At 41.4% G+C, this 20546-nt stretch overlaps 1 protein-coding gene across 2 annotated transcripts in view; it reads left to right on the top strand.

The window, feature by feature from the left end:
• Positions 1-20546, top strand: part of ak7b (adenylate kinase 7b) — an 81127-nt gene that overhangs the window by 49132 nt on the left and 11449 nt on the right. For both annotated transcript variants that reach the window (XM_043697056.1, XM_043697055.1), the window contains 5 exons: positions 408-482; positions 1487-1636; positions 9131-9259; positions 10902-11028; positions 14354-14482. In XM_043697056.1, coding sequence (XP_043552991.1) covers positions 408-482; positions 1487-1636; positions 9131-9259; positions 10902-11028; positions 14354-14482 — 610 coding nt within the window. The remainder of the gene's footprint in view (positions 1-407; positions 483-1486; positions 1637-9130; positions 9260-10901; positions 11029-14353; positions 14483-20546) is intronic.

Genomic DNA, 20546 nt, shown 5'->3' with positions numbered 1-20546 from the left:
GGCCAGGCAGCATTCGAGGAGCAGGAGAATCGACGTTTTGGGCATCAGTACTTCATCAGGAATAGCACAGAATAGCTAGCCATCTATGTCAGTTCTACTTGTTCGATGTTATTAGTATGGTATGTATGTCTCTTTTGCTTGTATAACACTGAATGAATGCATGCATGATTCATCACATGAAGTGCTTTGAGACATTTAGACATGATAATTCATTATATAGTTATTTCTTCTTATCATAAGATAAACTGTATCAAGTAAGAAATTCAACCATTGCCCTTCTGTTCTATATCATTTAATTATCTGTTGGATGACTTGGTAATTAAGAGTTCTGGAAAGAACAGTTCAATCTAGATTCCAATTCTACTATCTTTAGAGACTGCAAGTAAATATAGTAATTATCTTGACAGGCGATCAGCAAACTTGGGCCTGGCAAGGTTCAACACATTCCTGAAGCAGATGCCCTGCTCAACTATGACTTGACGGTTAGTATATCATTTATTGCAATTTTTAACCATCCTTCTGCTTAACTTTTGAATTTCCATTTAATTTAGCTAAGTAATAAATAAGGGGCTTTCCATAGTCATCACAACCTTTCTATTGTTGTTCATTTCCTTAGAACAAAAAGAGCAGATTGTTTTTATAGAAGACATTAGATGCTGCTGTGCTTACCTTCTTCTATAGCTTTCATGTTTGAAAATCTTATTTGTATGGCCTCTGTTTCTTTTATAAATATGGGAATTTTATTGAATCTTTTACTCTGTATGCCACACTAATCTGATTAGAAACCATTACTGGGAAAGGACAGAATAGCAAGTCATGAGTAAATGAGAAGAAAGAGATAGATTAGCTAAGTAGATAGAAGAAACATGACTGGAGAATATGGGAAATAAGAATCAGAGATATGTTGGAGCAATAAGAAGTTGTCAGGCATTCTTAGAGGGAAAATGTAAAACAGGGTAGATTACGAGAAGAAAAGACATAAAGGAGGAACCATTACAACATGTACTCTGGGAGCTGTTTGCTGTAAGGGGAAGTGACACTGGTTTATTTTGTACATGCATTCCAAATAATAACAATTGCAAACTATGAAATTGAGGAGCTTCGTCATCATTTGAAAAGCAATTGCAGATAAGTATGTTAAATGGAATATGATAAGACAATGCTGCACCATTAGACTATGAAACATAGATAAATTTTCAGGCTGATGACTGAGCACCAGAAGTCTGAAACATGAACTCTGCATCTCTCCACAGATGCTGCCTGACTTGCTGAATATTACCAGCATTTTCAAAATTTACTTCACGTTTCTAATGTTTATTGTTTCGCTCTGTAACGTCGAGCGGATTTGGTTCAACAGAATCTTCCACATTGCACAGCTACTGTAATTTTGATTTTACCTACAAGACAAACCTTATTTTGTTTTGTTTTAAAAAATAAGCTCAATCTTTCAAAATTTTAAATTTAAGTCTCCTTTCTGCTCCAACAGCAATCAGATCTTGATCACTTGATGGTGAATCTGACAATGGAGGCTTTTTTCATCAAAGAAAACTTCAACATCCACTGGGTGGCTGAAAATGGTATTGTGGAAAACATTCAGAACCTTTTCAAAGAATTCAAGCAATCTCGAATACTTCTGGTAAATCTGTATATTATCTCAAGATAATTTCTTATGGTGATTTTTTTTGCAGGTTGTATTTTGCATGCCCAATTCATCTTCATATTCCTTCAATCTTATAGAAAGATTGAACAGTGGCAAAAACTGATAAAAGGTCACTAACTTGAAATGTGAACTCTAATTTCTTTCTTCGTAAGTGTTGACTAGCCTGTTGATCATTTCCATCATTTAAAGTTTTAATTTTTTGCAGTCTAAAAATATTTTGATGTCCTCACACTCAGCCTTACTGTCCTTTGGACCATTCATTCCATTCCTGCATTTGACAGTGAGAATTTATCGATACTTTGCCCAGCTTGAAGAAAGCTAGAGGAATATAAAGTTCATCTCTATTGTTGTCTCTTCTCCATCATATTTTCTCCCAACCTGTTAAAAAGAGCCTTGAATCATGCTGGAGTACTGTTTGCTTCCCTCATCCAAATGATCTTTCTTCATAAGTGAGACCTGGATCAAAGGTGTTCAAAACTGCACCCAATAACCACACACAGATCCCAAGTGCTACCAATCTGGCTTCAAAGTAACTCCAACAGTCCAAAGTTGTGCAGGTTTCGTGGATTAGCCATGCAAAATTGTCCATAGTGTTCAGAGATATGCAAGCTAGGTTGATTATCCATGAGGAATACAGGATTATAAGGATAGCATGGAGGGGGGGCTGGGCCTGGGTGGGATTCTCTTCGGAGGTTCGTTGTGGACTTGATGGGCCAAGTGGCCCGCTTCCACAGTGTAGTAATTCTGTCATTCTATTTCTCCTTAGCCTTGTTTGAATTTTGTGGGAATTAATTGTTTTCCTTTATTCTCTAATGGAATGTGAAGAGCTGGCAAAGCCAGCCTTTGTTGCTCTTGAACTGGAATACGAGGATTGAGCACATGAATGCATGGCTGAGGAACTGGTGGAGGGGACAAAAGTTCACATTTTTGGATCATTGGCATCTTTTTTGGGGTAGAAGTGGCCTGTATAAGAAGGACAGATTGCACATGAATTGCTCGGGGACGAATATACTGGCAGGGAGATTTGCTAGAGCTGTTTGGACGGATTTAAACTAGTAAGTTTGGGGAGGCAGGAATGGAGGTTGGGGAGGAGGGGGAGGACCCGAGGGATAGTGAGGAAAGAGATCAGTCTGAAATTGGTACGGTTGTGAAAAAGAGCAAGTCAAACAATCAGGCAGGCTGGAACAAAGCAGAGAATGATGTAGGACTGATAAATTAAACTGCATTTATTTCAACGCAAGAGGCCTAACAGGGAAGGCAGATCTCCTCAGGGCATGATTAGGAACATGGGACTGGGATTTCTAAGCAATTACAGAGATGTTGCTCAGTGATGGACAGGTCTGGTTGCTTAATATTCCAGAGTATAGATGCCACAGCAAGGATAGGAAGGGGGACAGGAGAGAAGGGGCAGTGGCGTTTATGATGAGGGATAATATTACGTATGTACTTAGGGAGGATATTACTGGGAATACATCTCGAGAAGTTATTTGTGTGGAACTGACAAATGAGAAAGGGATGATTACCTTATTGGGATTGTACTATAGACCTCCCAATAGTCAGTGGGAAATTGAGAAACAAATTTGTAAGGAGTTCTCAGATATCTTTAGGGTGGTTATGGTAAGGGATTTTAACTTTCCAAGCATAGACTGGGACTGTCATAGTGTTAAGAGTTTAGATGGAGAGGAATTTGTTAGGTGTGTACAAGAAAATGTGGATGAATCTATCAGAAAAGGTGCAAAACTTGACCTCCTCTTGAGAAATAAGGCAGGGCAGGTGGCTGAGGTGTCAGTGGGAGAGTGCTTTGGGGCCAGTGACCATAATTCTATTAGTTTTAAAACAGTGATGGAAAAGGATAGACCAGATCTAAAAGTTGAAGTTCTAAATTGGAGGAAATCCAACTTTAACGATATTTGGCAAGAACTTTCAAAAGTTGGTTGGGGGCAGATGTTTTCAGGTAAAGGGACGGCTGGACAATGGGAAGCCTTCAAAAATGAGATAACGTGAGTCCAGACAGAGTATATTCCTATTAGGGTGAAAGGCGAGGCTGTAGAGAATGCTGGATGACTAGTGAAATTCAGGGTTTGGTTAAGAAAAAGAAAGAAGCATATGTCAAATATAGACAGCAGAGATCAAGTGAATCCTTAGAAGAGTATAAAGGCAGTAGGAGTGCACAGAAGAAGGAAATCAGGAGGGCAAAAACGGGACATAACATAGCTTTGGTAAATATGGTAAAGGAGAAGCCAAAGGGATTTTATAAATACATTAAGGACAAAAGAGTAAATAGGGAGATAATAAAGCCCCTCAACGATCAGCAAGGCAGCCGATGTGGAGGAGATGGGGCATATACAAAATGAGTATTTTGCATCAGTGTTGATTGTGGAGAAGGACATGGAAGATATAGAATGTGGGGAAATAGATGGTGACATATTCAAAAATGTCCATATTACAGAGGAGAGAATGCTGGATGTCTTAAAACACATAAAGGTGGATAAAAGCCTTGGACCTGATCAGGTGTGACCTAGAACTCTGTGGGAGGCTAGGGAAGTGATTGCTGGGCCCCTTGTTGAATTATTTGTATCATCAATAGTCACAGATGAGGTGGCGGAAGACGGGAGGTTGGCCCATGTGGTACCACTATTTCAGAAAGGTGTTAAGGACAAGCCAAGGAACTATAGAACAGTGAGCCTGACATCAGTAGTGGGCAAGTCGTTGGATGGAATCTTGAGGGAAAGGGTTTATATATATTTGGAAAGGCAAGGACTGATTAGGGACAGTCAACATGGCTCACTAACTTGATTGAGTTTTTGAAGAAATAATGAAGAGGATTGATGATGGTAGTGCATGATGTATATGGACTTCAGTATGGCATTCAACAAGGTTCCTCATGATAGACTGGTCAGCACAGTTAAATCACATGAATACAGGGAGAACTAGCCATCGTGAGAGGAACAGACAGGACATTTGTGGTCGTCAGCGAGAAACTCGGATGGCGTGTTGTCGCCCAAGTTTTCTACAGGCCCCCCAATAGCAACAGAGACACGGAGGAGCAGATTGGGAGGCAGATTTTTGAAAGGTACAGAAGTAACAGGGCTGTGTCATGGGTGACTTTAACTTCCCTAATATTGATTGGAACCTCCTTAGTTCAAATAGTTTCGATGAAACAGTTTTTGTTAGGTGTGTCCAGGAAGGGTTCCTGATGCAATATATAGATAGGCTGACCAGAGGGGAGGCCTTATTGGATTTGGCGCTTGGCAACATGCGAGCTGTCAGATCTCTCAGTGAGAGATCATTTTGGTGATAGTTATCTCAATTTCATGACCATTACTATACTCATGGAGAGGGATAGGAGCAGATGGTATGGGAAAATATTTAATTGGGGGAGGGAGAATTACAAAGCTATTTATGCAGGAACTGGCACATCTCGAATAGAAACAGATGTTCTCAGGGAAATGCACAACAGAAATGTGGCGGTCGTTTAGGAAGCATCTGCTGATAGTGCTGGACAGGTTTATGCCCCTGAGGCAAGGAAGGGATGGAAGGTTGAAAGAACCGTGGATGACAAGGAATGTGGAACATCTAGTCAAGAGGATGAAGGAAGTTTAATTAAGGTTGAGGAGGCAAGGATCAGACAGGGCTCTGGAGGGTTACAAGATAGGCAAGAAGGAACTGAAGTTTGCACTTAGGAAAATGAGAAGGAGCAATAAAAAAGCTTTAGCTTTTAGTGTAAGATTAAGGAAGACTCGAAGATGTTCTACACTTATGTGAAGACCAAAAGGATGGCCAGCATGAGTGAAGGGCCAATCAGGGATAGTGGAGGGAATATGCCTGGAGTTGGAGGAAGTAGAGGAGGTCATTCATGAATACTTTGCTTCAGTATTCACTACTGAGTGGGACCTTGACGTTTTTGAGGATAGCATGAAACAGATTGACATGCTTGAATGGATTGATGTTAAGAAGGAGGATGTGCTGAAAATTTTGAAAATCATGAGGACAGATAAATCCCCTGGGCCAGACATGTTATTTCCTAGGTTACTACAGGAAGTGAGGGAAAAGATTGCTGCACCTTTGGCGATGATCACTGTCCACTGGAATAATGTCAGATGATTGGAGGGTGGCGAATGTTATTTCCTTGTTCAAGAAAGGGAATAGGGATAATCCTGGGAATTACAGACCAGTCAGTCTTATGTGTGAGGATTCAGAGAGGTTAGATTTGATTACTTGGAAAACCATAGCTTGATTAGAGATAGTCAGCATAGCTTTGTGAGGGGCAAGTCATACCTCACAAACCTTGTTGAATCCTTTGAAAATGTGACAAAAGACATTGATGAAGGTAGAGCAGTAGATGTGGTGTACATGGATTTTAGCAAGGTGTTTGATAAGGTTCCCTATGATCGGCTCATTCAGAAAATAAGGAGATTTGGGATAGAGGGAAACCTGTCTGTCAGGATACTGAAGTGGCTGGCTCATAGAAGACACATAGAAAACAGAGGGTGGTGGTAGATGGAAAATATTCAGCCTGGAGCTTGGTGACCAGTGGTGTTCCGCAGGAATTGGTTCTGGGACCTCTGCTCTTTGTGATTTTCGTAAATGACTTGGATGAGGAAGTGGAAGGGTGGGTTAGTAAGCTTGCTGATGACATGAAGGTTGTTGGAGTGGTAGATAGTGTGTAGGGCTATTTTAGCTTGCAACGGGACATTGACAGAATGCAGAACTGGGCTGTTTAGTGGCAAATGGAGTTCAACCTGAAAAAGTGTGAAGTCATTTACTTTGGAAGGTCGAATTTGAATGCAGAACACAGGGTTAGAGGCAGAATTCTTGGCAGGGTGGAGGAACAGAGGGATCTTGAGGTCCATAGATCTCTCAAAGTTGCTACCCACGTTGATAGGGTTGTTAAGAAGGTGTATGGTGTGTTGGCTTTCGTTCATAGGGGAATTGAGTTTAAGAGCTACAAGGTTATGCTGCAGCTCTATAGAGCCCTGGTTAGACCACACTTGGAATATTGTGTTCATTTTTGGTCACCTCATTATAGGAAGGATGTGGAAGCTTTAGAAGAGTGCAAAGGAGATTTGCCTAGACTGGGGGGGTATGTCTTATAAAGAACGGTTGAGGGAGCTAGGGTTTTTCTCATTGGAGCAAAGAAGGATGAGAGGTGACTTGATAAAAATATACAAGATGTTGAGAGAAATAGATAGAGTGGATAGCCATAGATTTTTCCCAGGATGGTTTTTAAGGTAATTGGAAGAAGGCTTGCAGGAGATATCAGAGCTAGGTTCTTTACTCAGAGAGAGATGGGTGCGTGGAATGCACGACCAGCAGTGGTAGTAGAGTCAGACACTTTAGGGAAATTTAAGCAACTCTTGGATAGGCAGATGGAAGTCAGTACAATGAAGGGTATGTGGGTTAATCTGATCTTAGAGTAGGATAGAAGGCCGGCACAACATCGAGGGCTGAAGGGCCTGTACTGTGCAGTACAGTTCTATGTTCTATGTTCTATTTGGTACAGAGCTGGCTTGAAGGTAGAAGACAGGGGATAGGGGTGGAGGGTGGCCTTTCAGACTGGAGGCCTGTGACCAATAGTGTGCCACAAGAATTGGTGCTGGGTCCACTGCTTTTCATCATTTATGTAAATGATTTGGGGGTAAGTTTACAGAAGATACCAAAATTGGAAGTATAGTGGAAAGTGAAGGTTATCTCAGAGTACAATGAGGTCTTGATCAGATGGGCCAATGGGCCAAGGAATAGCAGATCGAGTTTAATTTGGTTAAATATGAGGTGTTGCATTTTGAAAAGGCAAATCAGGGCAGAACTTATACACTTAATGGTCCTAGGAAGTGTTGCTGGTGCAACACTTAGAGTGCAGGTTCATAGTTCCTTGTAAATGGAGTCACAGGTGGATAGGATAGTGAAGGTGGCATTTGGTATGTTTTCCTTTATTGGTCAGAGTATTGACCAAAGGAGTTGGGCGGTCATATTGCGGCTGTACAGGGCATCAGTTAGGCCACTTTCGGAATAGTGTGTGGAATTCTGGTCTCCTTCCTGTCAAAAGGGTATTATGAAACTTGAAAGGGTTCATAAAAGGTTTACAAGGATATTGCCAGGTCGGGGGGGGGGTTGAGTTATATAGAGGCTGAATGGGCTGTGGCTGCTTTCCCTGGAACATTGGAGGCTGAGGGGTGATCTTATTGAGATTTATAAGATCATATGGAGCATGGATAGGATAAATAGGCAAGGTCTTTTCCCTGCGGTGGGGCAGTCCAGAACTAGAGGGCATAGGTTTGGGGTGAGAGGGAAATGATTTAAAAGGGACCTTAGGGGCAACCTTTTCATGCAGAGGGTGGTGTGTGTATAGAATGAACTGTCAGATGAAGTGGTGGAGGCTGGTACAATTGCAACATTTAAAAGGCATCTGGATGGGTATGTGAATAGAGGGATACGGGCCAAGTTCTGGCAAATGGGACTAGATTAGTTTCGGATGGCTGGTTGGCCTGGACAAGTTGTACTGAAAGGTCTGTTTCCGTACGGTTCATCTCTATGACTCTGCGACTCTGACTGGGTTGCTGGGCCATTGCTGAGTACAATTAAGCACTCAGTCATTGTTGTGGGCTTGGAGTCATGAGTCGGCCAGTCTGGGAGAGGACTATCAGACTTCCTTCCCTGTGGTCATTAGCGATCCAAAACAATTTTTTTGCCACTAGGTTCATGGGTGACTATTAATAAGTTGAGCTTTATATTCCAGGTTTTTATTAATTGAGTGTATATTCCACCAATGACTGTCATTGGATTTTGAACCTGTTTCACTGGATTACTACAGTAACATTATCACTATGCTATTTTCATCCCCTGAATGTTTGAAGTAGATTGTCTTCACACCTCTGCTTCATTACTAAATACTCACAAATACCAAGCAGGTGTGGTCTTCTGGGCTCCACGAGGAAAGACAAGATTTCCCCTGCTCAACCTCTGCCCTCACCACTCTCCATCTTTCTCTCCCATCTTCCCTTCCTGAAACCCTTTTGTATTTTCCCCATTCCCTCTGTGCTAGTAGCCAATATTTACTTCTTGTCTTTCTGCATAGGTGAGATGCAGACTGGCAACATGTTAATGAACCCCAGCAGTTAAAATTCTCAGCCCTTCAATCACCTTCCCAGAATACAGTCTTAGCTAAATTAGCTGAGAAGTCACATGACACCAGGTTATAGTGCAATAGATTTATTTGAAATCATGCACTTTTATAGTGCTTCCCCTTTGTCAGGTCAAGTTACTGACTTCTGATCTTATCCACCCCAGTCCAATACCCGCACCTCCACATTGTGCTTAATTAGCAAAAAAGGAATATTGAACTGCATACCTCTCTGTGTTTATTTTCTACCTTATTGTTTACAGATTCTTTGTTACTTTCTGGAACTCTTGTAAGATTTTTTGATTTTAAGCCAAAGTAGTCAATGGGTTTTTGCAATTTATTTTTCACAGCCACTAAAAATCGCAATTCTGGGACCTCCCGCAGTAGGAAAAACCTCAATAGCAGAGAAGCTGGCTAAGCACTACAAGCTACACCATATCAAAATAAAAGATGTCATTGAAGAAGCTATTGCAAATCTGGTATGTTCACTTTAACAAGACGTAGAAAATGTCAAGAATGAGAAAAGATCACTTTACCCAACCAAACACATCCCCCCCGTACTTTCATTTTAGATTGTATGTAAAACAATCTCAATATTCTTGAGAAGATGGTAGCTCATCACCACCTTTTCAAGGGCAACAAGGGACTGGAATAAATGCTGGCCAGCCAGCAATGTCCATGCCCCATAAATGAACAAAAAAAAAACTTTAATTGCCAACTTTTTCAAGTACAAAGCTTAAATTTCTTCATCCTTCCTAATAGTTGATCTTTGCATGTGAGGGTCACTATTATGAAGAGGAGGTGTTGTGGTGCACTGTGTAGAATTCCTGCCTCTCAATTAGAAATTCTGTGTTGAAATGCTACCCCAAGACTTGATGCATTCATAATGTAGCTGAAAGGTTGCATGTCAACTTATGAATCCTTCCAAGACAGGTTATAAGTATGCAAGAGATTCCTGGTCAGTCATGTAATGGAAAGAAATGAGTACTTCCACCATCAGTGTCCATAGCTCCATCTGATGTAGATCAGATTGGAGCCAACAAAATAAAATTCAATCCCTGTTCTCGCTGGAGTAGATTTGAGACCAATTCATAGTGGACATTGCAGCAAATTTGTCTTTGGGCAGAGAACTCAAAGGAGAATTGCTATTATATTTCTTCAGTTACTTGCCACTGGAGAATTAAATCATTGCCAAGAGATTTTTTCTTCTGTCTTCTAGGCTTATGATTAGTAGGAGAATCAATGGGTATGGGAAAGTGGGGGAAAGAGGATGTGAGAAATGTCAGATTAGCCATGATTTTATCAAATAACGGAGCAGGCTCGAGAGGCCAAACAACCTTCTCCTATTCCTATTTTTTATGGTCTTATGGCAATGTTATAAGTATACAATTACTCTTGCATTTTTTTCATTGCAAGTTTTTTTTTCCCCAAGATAGGGTAACTTACACTACTCCATGGTGCCAGGGGATTCCTTATGTGGAAACCTAGTTACAGTCAGCAGTTAGCTGTTTAACCATTGATCACTGTCCTGCTACCTGCTGACATCCACGCAAACTATGTTCTTACCTGAAGGGGAGTTTACTGAATAGCAATCAATCTGCAAATTGGGGTTGATCTCATATTACTTATTCGAGAGGCACTAAAACCAATTGAGACATACTTCCTTCCAGCTCGACTGAGACCGTGAACACAGACTAACAGTGGCTGATGTCCACCTTGTTTTTGATTAGATTAGATTACTTACAGTGTGGAAACAGGCCCTTTGGCCCAACAAGTCCACACCGACCCGCCGAAGCACATCCCACCCATTCCCCTACATTTACCACTTTACCTAACACTATGGGCAATTTAGCATGGCCAATTCACCTGACCTGCACATCTTTGGACTGTGGGAGGAAACTGGAGCACCCCCACGCAGACACGGGGAGAATGTGCAAACTCCACACAGTCAGTCGCCTGAGTCAGGAATAGAACCCGGGTCTCTGGCGCTGTGAGGCAGCAGTGCTAATCACTGTGCCACCGTGTCGCCCACTAGTTTTTGCCTTTTGGAAATGAGCTGAGAGTGCTTTTATTTTTAAAAAAAGTTCAAAGCTTTGTTTAAAATTAAGTTAATGGTTTTAGGAATTAAAAAGTACACAGCCTGAAACTGAAGAAGCTGAAGAAGCTGAGGAAGAAGGTGATGACACAGGTATCAAAGATGCCCAGGACCTCCTTGACCAAGTCAGAGACAATATGGAGCAGAATGGGGGTAATCGATGTTTATTTTGCATTTATTTAACCTGTTAATAAAAAGAGCTTAGAGTTGCAGAATTTTTAAATGTTGCCTTAAGTTGTATGTCCAAATATGGCATGCAGATGAAATGACTAGCTCCCTCTCATTACACTGAACGTAGATCATAGAACAATGCAGCACAGTACAAGCCCTTCGACCTTAATGTTGTGCCGATCTTTTCTCCTTACTTTAAGATCAGATTAACCTACATACCCTTCATTGTACTATCTTCCATGTGCCTATCCAAGAATTGCTTAAATGTCTCTGACTCTACTACCAGTACCCGCCACTCTCTGAGTAAAGAACCTACCTCTGACATCTCCCCTAAACCTTCCTCCAATTACCTTAAAATTATGTCTCTTTGTGATAGCAATTTCCGCTAATTGGCAAAAAGTCTCTGCTATCCACTCTATCTATGCCTCTCATCATCTTGTACACCTCTATTAAGTCACCTCTCATTCTGCTTTGCTCCAATGAGAAAAACCCTAGCTCCCTCAACCTTTGTTCAGAAGACATGTCCTCCAGTCGAGGCAGCATCCTGGTAAATCTCCTCTGCACCCTCTCTAGAGCTTCCACATCCATCCTATAATGAGGTGACCAGAACTGAACACAATATTCCAAGTGTGGTCTAACCAGGGCTCCATAGAGCTGCAGCATAACATCGCAGCTCTTAAATTCAATCCCCTGCCAATAGAAATCAAGACACCATACGCCTTCTTGACAACCCTATCAACTAGGGTAGCAACTTTGAGAGATCTGTGGACATGGACCCCAAAATCCCTCTGTTTCTCCACACTGCCAAGAATCCTGCCTTTAACCCTGTATTCTGCCATTCAAATTTGACCTTCCAAAGTGAGTGACCTTTCCAGGTTGAGCTCCATCTGCCCAGTTCTACATCCTGTTAATGACCAGTTGCAGCCTACAACAGCCCTCCACACTATCTACCACTCTACCAACCTTCGTGTCATTGGCAAACTTACTAACCCACCTTTCCACTTCCTCATCCAAGTCATTTATGAAAATCACAAAGGGCAGAGGTCCCAGAATCAATCCCTGTAGAACACCACTGGTCACCAAACTCCAGGCTGAATGCTTTCCATCTACCACCACCTTCTGTTTTCTATGGGCCAGCCATTTCTGTATCCAGACAGTGAGATTTCCCTGCATCCCATATCTCCTTACTTTGTGAATGAGCCTACCATGGGGAATCTTATCAAACACCTTGCTAAAATCCATGTACACCACATCTACTGTTCTACTTTCATCAATGTTTCTTGTCACATCTTCAAAGGTTTCAGCAAGGTTTGTGAGGCATGACTTGCCCCTCACAAAGCCATGTTGACTACCTGTAACCAAACTATGGTTTTCCAATTAATCATAAATCCTCTTTCTCAGAATTCTCTCTAGTACTTTATCCACAACAGAAATGAGACTGACTGGTCTGTAATTCCCAGGATTATCCTTATTCCCGTTTTTGAACAAGGGAATAATATTTGCCGACCCCGAATCATTGGCAGTACTCCAGTGGACAGTGAGGGTGCCAAGATCATTGCCAAAGGTGCAGCAATCTCTTCCCTCACTTCCTGTAATAACCTAGGGAATAACACGTCTGGCCCAGGGGATTTATCTGTCCTCATGATTTTCAAAATTTTCAGCACATCCTCCTTCTTAACATCAATCCATTCAAGCATATTGGTCTGTTTCATGCTATCCTAAAAAAAGTCAAGGTCCCTCTTAGTAGTGAATACTGAAGCAAAGTATTCATTAACGACCTCCCCAACATCCTTCAACTCCAGGCATATTCCCTCCACTATCCCTGATTGGTCCTACCCGCAAGGAGAAAGTAAGGACTGCAGATCTTGGAGATCAGAGCTGAAAATATATTGCTGGAAAAGCACAGCAGGTCAGGCAGCATCCAAGCAGGAGAATCGACGTTTCGGGCATGAGCTCTTCTTCAGGCCCTACCCTTCTTCAGGCCCTTTTTGGCCCTACCCTTATGCTGGCCATCCTCTTGGTCTTCACATAAGTGTAGAATGCCTTCGAGTTTTCCTTAACTTTACCCTAAAAGCTAAAGCTTTTTTTATTGCCTCTTCTCATTCTCCTAAGTCCATACTTCAGTTCCTTCCTGCCTACCTTGTAACCCTCCAGAGCCCTGTCTGATCCTTGCCTCCTCAACCTTAATTAAACTTGCTTCATCCTCTTGACTAGATGTTCCACATTCCTTGTCATCCACGGTTCTTTCAACCTACCATCCCTTCCTTGCCTCAATGGGACAAATCTGTCCAGCACTATCAGCAGGTGGGTCCGAAACAACCTCCACATTTCTGTTGTGCATTTCCCTGAGAATATCTGTTTCTATTCGAGGCGCACCAGTTCCTGCCTAATAGCTTTGTAATAACACCCTCCCCCAATTAAATACTTTCCCATACTATCTGCTCCAAATCAATAGTTCCTTTCATTGATTCTTTCCTGACCTTCTATTTCATTAACATTGACTAACACCAAATTGTTGCATTTCAAAAAGGACCAGGAGAGTGAAATGTTGAATAACAGGAACGCTATTAAGGAAACGTTCGCTCTGCAGGTAGCAAGGTTGGACTAAATTGCCTCTCACCCAAAATGGATGATGTCATTGCATCACATAATCAAACTCTTAAAGTGTCAGTCTACCACACTTACACAACCCATCAAATCTATGCTGACAATTCAGTCAATCCTGTTTTCCCATTCCATCCCTCTCTCTCTTCAAATGAATTACTATCAAGTGTCAACCCAATTTCACTTTTACATAAATTCTGCTGCTGCCACCTTTATAGGCAATGAGTCCCATATCACTGCCACTATCTTAAGTTCTTCCTCAAATTCCACTTGTATCCCTTAACTAAAACTTACCCAAAAGCTAAAACCTCTGTTGCCTAGTCTTAGCATTATCAGTCAGTGAGAATAGCTTTCCTTTGTCTACTTTATTCAATTAAATCAATCAATATCTAGTACACTTTCCACAAATCTTCTCTGAAACTCTTTTATTCTAAGAACAGCAATCCAGCTTCTCCAGTCTAACTTGGTAGCTAAATTCTGTCCAACGAATCATTCTACTAAGTCTGTACTGAATTCCCTTGTTATATATTAGTTTTGGCCTAATCAGGCTTTATAAAGGTTCAACATAAATGTGCTGCCTTGTACATAACATCTCCATGCAACTTAGGATTTGATATGCTTTGCTAACAACTTTAGTTTTTTATGATAGATACTTTTCCCTCTGCATTCTAACTGATGGACTGTTTCATTGTCAACTTTGCAGGTCGTTTGGATGATGGATTTGTCATCAAGTTTATGAAGGAAAAGTTGTCATCGATGCCTTGCCAGAACCAGGGTTTTATTCTTGATGGCTATCCTAAGACATACTTACAAACCAAGGAACTTTTCAGTGGTGAGCTATTGCACTTTAAAATAATTTCATAATAGAATTGCAGTTATAAAGTCATAGAGATGTACAGCACGGAAACAGACCCTTCAGTCCAACTCGTCCATGCCAACCAGATATCCCAACCTATTCTAGTCCCATTTGCCTGCGCTTGGCCCATATCCCTCTAAACCCATCCTATTCATATACCCTTCCAGATACCTTTTAAATGTTGCAATTGTACCAGCCTTCATCACTTCCTCTGGCAGCTCATTCCACACACACACACCACCCTCTGTGTGAAAAAGTTGCCCCTTAGATCTCTTTTATATCTTTCCCCTCTCACCCTAAACCTATAACCTCCACTTCTTGACTCCCCCATCCCAGGGGAAAGACCTTATCTGTTTATCCTATCCATGCCCCTCATGATTTTATAAACCTCTATGAAATCACCCCTCAGCCTCCGACACTCTAGGGAAAACAGCCCCAGCCTGTACAGCCTCCCACTGTAGCTCAAATCCTCCAACCTTGGCAACATCCTTGTAAATCTTTTCTGAACCCTTTCAAGTTTCACAACATCCTTCTGATAGGAAGGAGACAAGAATTGCACGCAATATTCCAAAAGTGGCCTAACTAATGTCCTGTACAGTCACAATATGACCTCCCAACTCCTGTGCTCAATACTCTGACCAATAAAGGAAAGCATACCAAATGCCTTCTTCACTCATTGGCCAACCAATTCAGACTGCTGGTGTCCATTCCAAGATGGGAATGACAAATGGCCTTTCCGGGCCAAATGCCTTCTTCACTATCATATCTACCTGCTAAGATTTTCTTTCCCAAAATGCAGCATCTCACATTTATCTAAATTAAATTCCATTTGCCACACCTCAGCCATTGGCCCATTTGATCTAGATCCTGTTGTACTGTGAGGTAACCTTCTTTGTTAGCCACTACACTTCCAACTTTGGTGTAATCTGCAAACTTACTACCTATACCTCCTATGTTTACATCCAAATCATTTAGTTGACGAAAAGTAGTGGACCCAGCACTGACCCTTGTGGCACTCCACTGGTCACAGGCCACCAGCCTGAAAAGCAACTGTCCACCACCACCCTCTGCCTTCTACCTTTGAGCCAGTTCTGTATCCATATGGCTAGTTCTTCATGTATTCCATGAGATCTAACCTTGCGAACCTGTCAAACGCCTTACTAAAGTCCACATAGATCACGTCCACCACTCTGCCCTCATCAATCCTCTTGGTTACGTCTTCAAAAAAACCCAATCAAGTTGGTGGGACATGATTTCCCACACACAAAACCATTTTGACTATACCTAATCAATTCTTGCCTTTCCAAATACATGTAAATCCTGTCCCTAAGGATTCCATCCAACAACTTGCTCATCACTGACATCAGGTTCATCGGTCTATAATTTCCTGGCTTGACCTTACCACCTTTCTTAAATGGTGGTACCATGTTTGCCAACCTCCAGTCTTCCGGTACCTCACCTTTGACTATCAATGATACAAATATCTCAGCAAGGGGCCCGGCAATCAATTCCCTAGCTTCCCACAGAGTTCTCGGGGACACCTGATCAGGTCCTGGGGATTTATCCACCTTTATGCGTTTCAAGACATCCAGCACTTCCTCCTCTGTAATATGGACATTTTTCAAGATATCATCATCTATTTCCCTACAGTCTATATCTCCCATGTCCTCCTCCACAGTAGGGACTGATGCAAAATACTTGTTTAGTATCTCCCCATCTCCTGTGGCTCCACACAAAGGCTGCATTGCTGATCTTTGAGGGGCCCTATTTGCTCCCTAGTTACCGTTTTGTCCTTAATGCATTTGTAAAAACTCTTTGGATTCTCCTTAACCCTATTTGCCAAAGTTATCTCATGTATCATTTTTGTCCTCCTGATTTCCCTCTTAAGTATACTCCTACCATCTTTATACTCTTCTAAGGATTCACTCAATCTCTCCACAGTGCAACTTCACATTTCAGCCCAAAGGATTGTATTGATGTTGATTAGAGTAAGGCAGAGATACTTATATGTTGTGCAAACTAAGGAATATCCTGTGAGAACACCTTTTTGTTAATATGTTTAATAAACAAAATCATATCCCTTCCATTGCTATTTTTCAGTGAGTTGATGGAAAATTTGCCACTTGCCCGGAGCAGTGCAACTTCTGTAACACTCAAGATGTTCAACATCTTGAGTGTTACAGTGGGCGGCACGGTGGTTAGCACTACTGCCTCACAGCGCGCCCGTAGTGTTAGGTAAGGAGTAAATGTAGGGGTATGGGTGGGTTGCGCTTCGGCGGGTCAGTGTGGACTTGTTGGGCCGAAGGGCCTGTTTCCACACTGTAATGTAATCTAATCTAATCTAATCTAATCTTCCAGGACAAAGTATCCCCACTTGATTAGCATCCCAACCTGTTGCAGAAATTACACTCCCTCCATCAGTAATGCATAATGGCAGTCACGTAAACCATTTATAAGAAGCACTGCAGTAACACATAAAGGCTTCTTTAACAACACCTTTCAAAATTACGACATCTCTCACCTAGAAAGACAAAAGTAGCAGACACATGAGAACATCACTCTCTTTGAGTTCCCCTTCAACTCACACACCACCCTGACATGGAATTATCTCCGTGTTCCTTCATTGATGCTGGATCAAAACTTAAAACTCCCTAACAATACTGATGATGTACCTGAACTATTGGGACTGCAATGTGGCTCAAGAAAGTGGTTCAATAGCATCTTCTCAAGAGCAATTAAAGATGCTTAATAAATGCTAGCCTAGTCAGTGTTGCCCACATTCCATAAGCTAAGCTAAATAAAAAGTAGCATGAAGTTTAAAAGTTGCCAATTTTGGAGGCAACAGACATGAACATCATCCATATGCCCCTTTTCCGTTTTGCAGCCTTCATCCCAGTGTCTATTCTCTTTCTCAATTCCCCAACTTTCTAATTCTTTCTATTTCTATTTCTGTCTATTGCAGAAAAATAAACAAAGGAGAAACAGATCCCTAGAAAATAACAATGTGAATCTTGTTGTTCAGTGCAGCATATTCTAGATGAAGCTAATGACCCTGACCCTCATTCACACTATTTTGCTGTATGGCTTGGTTTTTAAAAATATTGAAATAGTTGAGGAAAAATTATGTGTGAGGCACAGAGACAGGGGATGATAATGAGGGACTATGACAGAGAATAGGAGAGAGAAAAAGTGACAGAATGAATGAGAAACCAACACAAATAATTAGAAAACAAAGCCATCTAATGGTAAGGATTAAACACAAAGAATTAACTCGGAGAAATGAGAAACAACAGAGAAACTTGTGCCACGATTTTGAAAATGGTTATGGGTATTCTGAAGTGAGATTATGCTGCAAATGTTGCTTCTGATAGTGGCAATATAAAGTCAGCTAAAGCCATTTTGAGCCACTTAAAGAGAAGTGCATGTTGACTGAAGCAAGATGTTGAAAGAATTCTAAAAGTGAATTTGATTTGGTGACTGCTGAATAATCATATGACATACCAAAAGTGGAGGTGTAGTGGACAGCGAAGAGGGTTACCTCAGATTACAACAGGATCTGGACCAAGATGGGCCAGTGGGCTGAGAAGTGGCAGAGGGAGTTTAATTCAGATAAATGCGAGGTGCTGCATTTTGGGAAAGCAAATCTTAGGACTTATACACTTAATGGTAAGGTCCTAGGGAGTGTTGTTGAACAAAGAGGCCTGGGAATGCAGGTTCATAGCTCCTTGAAGTGGAGTCGCAGGTAGATAGGATAGTGAAGGAGGCGTTTGGTATGCTTTCCTTTATTGGTCAGAGTATTGAGTACAGGAGTTGGGAGGGCATGTTGCGGCTGTACAGGACATTGGCTAGGCCACTGTTGGGTCTCTAACTGAGCAGTTTAATTCAGCCCAGAACTTGTTTGGAAACATGTTGTGAAACTTGAAAGGGTTCAGAAAAGATTTAGAAGGATGTTGCCAGAGTTGGAGGATCTGAGCTACAGGGAGAGGCTAAGCAGGCTGGGGCTGTTTTCCCATGACCATCGGAGGTTAAGTGGTGACCTTACAAAATTATGAGGGGCATGGATGGGATAAATAGAAAAAGTATTTTCCCTGGGATCGGGGAGTTCAGAACAAGAGAGCATAGGTTTAGGGTGAGAGGGGAAAGATATAAAAGAGACCTAGGGGGCAACTTAGAGATGCAAAGGTTGGACATGCATGGAATGAGCTGCCAGAGGATGTGGTGGAGGCTGGTACAATTTCAATATTTAAGAGGCATTTGGATGGACATATGAATAGGAAGGGTTTGGAGGGATATGGGCCGGGTGCTGGCAGGTGGGACTAAATTGGGTTGGGATATCTGGTCGGCATGGACGGGTTGGACCGAAGGGTCTGTTTCCATGCTGTACATCTCTATGACTCTATGCCTCTATAATCTCATCATGATGAGGCACAGCCCTGAACAGCATGCGACATGCAATTAGCAGAGAACAGGCTCCATGTTCTTCTGAAGCTACACTGGAGGCTGTGGTATAGGAAGTAGAGGGAAGAAGTGATGTCATCAATCCACAAAGGTTAAGCAGGCTTTCCAGGTGAACTTTGCTAAGTTATTGGGACCAGCTAACCCCAGTAACCAATGCCAGGTATCACCCTCTGAGGACCTCAATGTAGTGTGACAAGAAATACAATGAGGAGTGAGTGAATGCATCCTCAAATACCACATCCTACCAACTGTAGCTTCAGACACAATGGACCCACTCCCACCATACACATACCAACAATCCTTGTTAAGACTCATACCTCTCATGAGGTGCTGAATGACTTTTTGTGTTCTATGTTCTGTGACATGCTTTGAACTGCTGAAAATCTCACACCCACATTTCACAACTTGTATATACTATTAATTATTCAACCAATACAACCACATCACCCAAATTTATTGCCATAATCATAGAGACTGATCTTACTTTCATCTTTATGAACATCTTTTATCCTTGCCTACTTTTAAAATTTGTATGTGTATATCATGAGTAAAACTATGAATTTTACTTGAATAACTATAACAGTAATTTTGCATAAACTACCTTTATCCTGTTTAAGATTCAGACTTTGATGTTTTTTGTTTATAAATTAACCAACTTCCAAATGGAAAAGGGGATAGATGTATGCATTTACACAAACATACAAAGTCTTAGCCCACAGATCCCATTGCAGAAATGTCTTTTAAAGGGTTGGGTTAAATGGTCGTCATTTCCACTAACCCAACCCTTTAAAAGACATTTCTGCAATGGGATCTGTGGGCTAAGACTTTGTTTGTTTGTGTAAATGCATACATCTATCCCCTTTTCCATTTGGAAGTTGGTTAATTTATAAACAAAATACATCAAAGTCTGAATTGTTTTGGAATATAAAGCTAGTCTTTGGATGGTGACTATATCAAACATCATTGATTACTGTTTTTAAAAAGACGAGTTCACTAATCCCTTTTAGAGTTGGAAATCTGCCCATTTTACTCATTCTGGCCTACATGTGACTCGAACCCACAGCAATTGGCTTTTGACTGTCTTCGGAAATGGCCAAGTTAATCACTCAATTCAAGAGCAATTAGGAATGTTGGTCTTGCCAGTGCCATCCACATCCCATGAAAGAATAAAGAACACAGGCCCTGAAGGAAAGCATGGATGATTAGTTGGTGCAAATGACATGCTTAATTTGACTTGGAATATTTATTTGATGACGATTTTGATTTTTGCATTATAGCCATTGTGATTGTCAGTAATGCAGTGAAAGTGAACCGTGGAAATGTCAAGAACCGAGGAATTGGTGTTGCATTTACTGCTTTCTCGGCCAGATAAGTCAATCAGAAATGACTTATCCAGAATAGTTGTAGTTGTCTCCACACTCACCTCCTCCACTGCTAATTGTCACATAGTATGATGTTTGAGAATGTGCCTCATCATTATGAGGTTAACCACCATGAATCTTGAAAATTAATAAGGTGACTAGCAAGTATCTTTTCTCTCGAGTGGCAGTTCAAAACTAGGGGGCTTTTTTTTAAGTGAGAG

This window comes from Chiloscyllium plagiosum, chromosome 10 (assembly GCF_004010195.1).
Source record: "Chiloscyllium plagiosum isolate BGI_BamShark_2017 chromosome 10, ASM401019v2, whole genome shotgun sequence".
In the NCBI taxonomy this organism is placed as follows: Eukaryota; Metazoa; Chordata; class Chondrichthyes; order Orectolobiformes; family Hemiscylliidae; genus Chiloscyllium; species Chiloscyllium plagiosum.
This window is presented reverse-complemented; position numbering and strand designations above follow the sequence as displayed.